The 6,233-nt window shown below is 42.6% G+C and overlaps 1 protein-coding gene across 1 annotated transcript; it reads right to left on the bottom strand.

Moving 5' to 3' along the window:
• Positions 1-481: 481 nt before the first annotated feature.
• On the bottom strand, positions 482-2,868 carry LOC121584250 (nuclear factor 7, brain). Its single transcript, XM_041900082.1, has one exon. It carries the CDS (start codon positions 2,690-2,692, stop codon positions 1,250-1,252), a length of 1,443 nt encoding a protein of 480 aa, XP_041756016.1. The 5' UTR covers positions 2,693-2,868; the 3' UTR covers positions 482-1,249.
• Between the last annotated feature and the right edge of the window lie 3,365 nt (positions 2,869-6,233).

The following is a 6,233-nucleotide window of genomic DNA, read 5'->3' as shown; positions in this document are numbered from 1 at the left end:
ACGAGTCACATGACACCGGGGAGGGAAAATGGCTAATTGGGCCCAATTTGTGTACACCCAAGGGGTGTACTCACTTTTGTTGCCAGCGGTTTAGACATTAATGGCTGTGTGTTGAGTTATTTTGAGGGGACAGCAAATGGACACTGTTATACAAGCTGTACATTCACTACTCTACATTGTAGCAAAGTGTAATTTCTTCAGGGTTGTCACATGAAAAGATATACTAAAATATTTACAAAAATGTGAGGGGTGTACTCACTTTTGTGAGATACTGTACATTCAAATGGAGGCCATCCGTTTCCTACAGGAAGGTGATGGCCCATTCAGATCCTGATGCTGAAGGATTAATTTACTCCTGTGACAAAAGGGGTCACATTAAGTTGCCAGATCTGTATTACCAATCAAATGAGAATTTAAATAAAAAAACACTTTTCTCTTTCGTTTTTATTCTTAATATTTATTGGTCAAAGACATCCTGAATATTATTCAAATCAGAAGAGGTCACATTTGATACAGAGTGATTAGCAAAGCATATACAGAATAAGCATAAGGCTACCATTTAAACATCTATATTTATTTTAAAAGATCTTAACGGCTATCACCTTATACTGTACAATCTCATTTGGGAGGATGATTTAAAGTCATGTCTGCAATGAAAAGGTAATTGAAATAACAAACAAAAGCCAAAGAGTGAAAATCATTTGCACAAAGCAAACCTCAAAGATACAATCTCAGCTCCTCTCTTAGATATGACATCATCTGACTATAAACACACATACTCTGTTATATTACTCTGATAGTTAAACTTTAACTCATCACAGTGTTTAGGGACTTGGCCTTTGTCCCCTTAGTCATATTCAGCCACATCTCAGGAGGAAATCTATCTGGTGACATCAGGCTGTAGAGATGACAGAGGCACAGGTCTCTGAACAAACGTATCAATTTCTATGAATCCCCATATAAAAAAGTCATAGACACCAATCATTTCAACAAACCCAGCATGAGACCTCAGGCACAACCCTAACAACATTCATCTGTGATTATCTTGGTGTATGTGAGCAGTTGAATCTCTCTTATCTGAGAAAGAAATAGAAACACAGTTTCTGATCATCAATCACATTAACAAATGGTTAATCATAAACCACAACACTAAGCTCTCTGAAATGGGTCTAATACCCTTCCCCACCACCACCCCTTTCAAAACGCTCTCTCTCTCTCTCACACACACACACACACACACACCTCATTGTTATGACTTCACTGTCAGAGACACCTCTGATTGGCAGATCTGTATATCACGGTTGTCAGCATCCCCAGCCTTTCCATTAGAGAAGTAGGGATACAGTTTCTTAGTAAATGTGTGTTTATGAGTGTAGATGTGTGTCATGTCTTCGTGATCGTAGAAGGACACCTCCCCTCTGTCGTAGTCCAGCTGCACTCTGATCCTCTGGGGACTCCTCTCCAGGGAAAGAGTCTTACCTCCTGCATTATACTCATGATCCCTCAGCTGTATATCCCACACTCCATACCCAGGGGTTACAAATGCCTTCCCCTTCCTGTTGATTGACTCCTCGGCCACGCCTACATACCAGTGAGGGTGGTCCCCCACCTCCACCTCCCAGCAGTGTTTTCCTGAGCTGAACCCCTCAGAACCCAGAACCTGGGCAAACTCTGTGTTCCTCTCTGGGTTGTCAGGGAGCTGCTGCCTTTTGCCTAAATGTCTCACACTGGTGAGCTCTTCAGACAGAGAGAGCCTACATTCAGCAGTGTTGGGATCCAGAATCACAGGAGTGTACTTGACGATCTCTTGCATCTTCTCCCAGACTCTGAACTTCAGGTTGCCCAGGTGTTTGGCCACGTCTATCAGCGCTCCTGAGACCATCTCTGAATCCAACAGTGTGCACTGGGCATTAAGGCTTGTCTGGATGTGTTGGTAGCTCTTGAGAAATGGTACATCCTGTTTCTGCAGCTCATGTTTCACAGCAGTGATGCTTTGTGTAAGAGAAGTGATCTGGTCCTGAATGTTCTTCATCTCTCTGGCGATCATCTTCCCCTTTTCCTCCTCTTCCTCCCTCAGTGCAGCCAGTCTGACCTTCTCTTCCTCTCTCAGGAACTGGTGAAGCATCTCAAACTCCCCCCTGATCTGTCTCTCTGTCGCTCCCAGCTGCTTCTTGGAGTATTGCACTATTTCATTGTATGTCTCCTCTATGTCTTCACATTTGGTCCGCTTGTTCTGCAGTGACTCTAAATCAGATGTTATTTTTTCCTTCAGGTCTTTCACTGCCTGTTGTAAGGGAATGACTGTGTGTCCGTGACCATCAGGAGACTCACATTCGTGACAAACAGCTCTCTGCTCCACCTCACAGAACCACTTAGGTTCATCTGTATGTTTACTACAAATGATCTCTCTGTCATCCTTTGAATCACTATCATTCTTCCGTTCCCTGGACTCCCCTGCTTTCTCTCTTCCTGCATGCGAGTCAGCTAGCTCTTTCAGTGAATAGTTAATTCCTAAGCCCTTAGAAGATTTCCTCTTACAAACCGGACAGTTCTTGTTTTTATTCTGATCCCAGAAATTGTCCAGGCAGCTGGAACAGAAGCTGTGGTTGCAGCCCAGAGAAACAGGCTCTCTGAAAGTCTCTGAACAAATATGACAGCACAGGAAACGATCTAGGAGTGATCTGTCTGCCATTTTCTCTGTCACGGTGCTGGTAGTATCCTAGTGTCCTTCGATTTGCAAAGAAAATCCTTCCTATGCAAGTCTCACTAGAAAATACACTTTACTTTATTTTACTTTTTTACTAAATAAAGTACAATAATAAATAAGATAAATAAATAAATGTGGCTATTCCAGTTGTTCAGGGGACTTCTTTCTGTAATGTTCACACCCTGAAGTGGCGTCTATGTTCTGTTAAGCCCTCTTTCAATGTCAAACATTAACTTTCGATTTTACTTACTTTGATGATAGGTCAGCATTCATATAAATCCCAGCAGCGGATTTTTATTGGTATATGGTCACACAGACCTTTGTCATGCTTTGATAAATCATTAGTTAAGAAATAATGCCAGTGAAACAACAGTTTGTGGGCATTACTTTGTAGTTTGAACCATATTGATAACAAATCTGCAAAACAATCTTAGCCTAGCAATCCAAAACGGAATATCGTGCTGTTTCTCTATTGTTTCTCTATTGTTTAACTTCACTGATTCAGTTACATTCAGTGTGAATTACAGACTAAAATACTCTTACAAGCTTTGGCCAATGACAGTATGAGTCTCTAACTTGAAAGAGCTGTGTTCTGTCTGTGTTGTGTTTCGTGGTTTAAGTTAGTCATTTTTCAGATAGATGGGAAAATAATTATCGCTCCAACACAAGTGCTCACTCCAACACATATAACTGCCTGTAATATAGCAGCAATAAACCTGCAGTCTGGACAAAGTCCCACATAATTGCCTCCAATTACGCTCGGTAATACCGTATGTACAGTGGGGAAAAAAAGTATTTAGTCAGCCACCAAGTGTGCAAGTTCTCCCACTTAAAAAGATGAGAGAGGCCTGTAATTTTCATCATAGGTACACGTCAACTATGACAGACAAAATGAGAAAAAAAAATCCTGATAATCACGTTGTAGGATTTTTAATGAATTTATTTGCAAATGATGGTGGAAAATAAGTATTTGGTCAATAACAAAAGTTTCTCAATACTTTGTTATATACCCTTTGTTGGCAATGACACAGGTCAAACGTTTTCTGTAAGTCTTCACAAGGTTTTCACACACTGTTGCTGGTATTTTGGCCCATTCCTCCATGCAGATCTCCTCTAGAGCAGTGATGTTTTGGGGCTGTCGCTGGGCAACACGGACTTTCAACTCCCTCCAAAGATTTTCTATGGGGTTGAGATCTGGAGACTGGCTAGGCAACTCCAGGACCTTGAAATGCTTCTTACGAAGCCACTCCATCGTTGCCCGGGCGGTGTGTTTGGGATCATTGTCATGCTGAAAGACCCAGCCACGTTTCATCTTCAATGCCCTTGCTGATGGAAGGAGGTTTTCACTCAAAATCTCATGATACATGGCCCCATTCATTCTTTCCTTTACACGGATCAGTCGTCCTGGTCCCTTTGCAGAAAAACAGCCCCAAAGCATGATGTTTCCACCCCCATGCTTCACAGTAGGTATGGTGTTATTTGGATGCAACTCAGCATTCTTTGTCCTCCAAACACGACGAGTTGAGTTTTTACCAAAAAGTTCTATTTTGGTTTCATCTGACCATATGACATTCTCCCAATCCTCTTCTGGATCATCCAAATGCACTCTAGCAAACTTCAGACGGGCCTGGACATGTACAGTGGGGCAAAAAAGTATTTAGTCAGCCACCAATTGTGCAAGTTCTCCCACTTAAAAAGATGAGAGAGGCCTGTAATTTTCATCATAGGTACACTTCAACTATGACAGACAAATTGAGAAAAAAAATCCAGAAAATCACATTGTAGGATTTTTTATGAATTTATTTGCAAATTATGGTGGAAAATAAGTATTTGGTCACCTACAAACAAGCAAGATTTCTGGCTCTCACAGACCTGTAAGTTCTTCTTTAAGAGGCTCCTCTGTCCTCCACTTGTTACCTGTATTAATGGCACCTGTTTGAACTTGTTATCAGTATAAAATACACCTGTTCACAACCTCAAACAGTCACACTCCAAACTCCACTATGGCCAAGACCAAAGAGCTGTCAAAGGACACCAGAAACAAAATTGTAGACCTGCACCAGGCTGGGAAGACTGAATCTGCAATAGGTAAGCAGCTTGGTTTGAAGAAATCAACTGTGGGAGCAATTATTAGGAAATGGAAGACATACAAGACCACTGATAATCTCCCTCGATCTGGGGCTCCACGCAAGATCTCACCCCGTGGGGTCAAAATGACCACAAGAACGGTGAGCAAAAATCTCAGAACCACACGGGGGGACCTAGTGAATGACCTGCAGAGAGCTGGGACCAAAGTAACAAAGCCTACCATCAGTAACACACTACGCCGCCAGGGACTCAAATCCTGCAGTGCAAGACGTGTCCCCCTGCTTAAGCCAGTACATGTCCAGGCCCGTCTGAAGTTTGCTAGAGTGCATTTGGATGATCCAGAAGAGGATTGGGAGAATGTCATATGAAACCAAAATATAACTTTTTGGTAAAAACTCAACTTGTCGTGTTTGGAGGACAAAGAATGCTGAGTTGCATCCAAAGAACACCATACCTACTGTGAAGCATGGGGGTGGAAACATCATGCTTTGGGGCTGTTTTTCTGCAAAGGGACCAGGACGACTGATCCGTGTAAAGGAAAGAATGAATGGGGCCATGTATCGTGAGATTTTGAGTGAAAACCTCCTTCCGTCAGCAAGGGCATTGAAGATGAAACGTGGCTGGGTCTTTCAGCATGACAATGATCCCAAACACACCGCCCGGGCAACGAAGGAGTGGCTTCGTCCGAAGCATTTCAAGGTCCTGGAGTGGCCTAGCCAGTCTCCAGATCTCAACCCCATAGAAAATCTTTGGAGGGAGTTGAAAGTCTGTGTTGCCCAGCGACAGCCCCAAAACATCACTGCTCTAGAGGAGATCTGCATGGAGGAATGGGCCAAAATACCAGCAACAGTGTGTGACAACCTTGTGAAGACTTACAGAAAACGTTTGACCTGTGTCATTGCCAACAAAGGGTATATAACAAAGTATTGAGAAACTTTTGTTATTGACCAAATACTTATTTTCCACCATAATTTGCAAATAAATTCATTAAAAATCCTACAATGTGATTTTCTGGATTTTTTTTCCTCATTTTGTCTGTCCTAGTTGACTTGTACCTATGATGAAAATTACAGGCCTCTCTCATCTTTTTAAGTGGGAGAACTTGCACAATTGGTGGCTGACTAAATACTTTTTTTCCCCACTGTACTGGCTTAAGCAGGGGGACGCGTCTGGCACTGCAGGATTTGAGTCCCTGGCGGCATAGTGTGTTACTGATGGTAGGCTTTGTTACTTTGTTCCCAGCTCTCTGCAGGTCATTCACTAGGTCCCCCCGTGTGGTTCTGGGATTTTTGCTCACCGTTCTTGTAATCATTTTGACCCCACGGGGTGAGATCTTGCGTGGAGCCCCAGATCGAGGGAGATTATCAGTGGTCTTGTATGTCTTCCATTTCCTAATAATTGCTCCCACAGTTGATTTCTTCAAACCAAGCTGCTTACC

The sequence above is a fragment of the Coregonus clupeaformis genome, chromosome 16, assembly GCF_020615455.1.
Source record: "Coregonus clupeaformis isolate EN_2021a chromosome 16, ASM2061545v1, whole genome shotgun sequence".
In the NCBI taxonomy this organism is placed as follows: Eukaryota; Metazoa; Chordata; class Actinopteri; order Salmoniformes; family Salmonidae; genus Coregonus; species Coregonus clupeaformis.
Note: the sequence above shows the minus strand (reverse complement) of the source record. Positions and strands in the feature narration are given on the sequence as shown.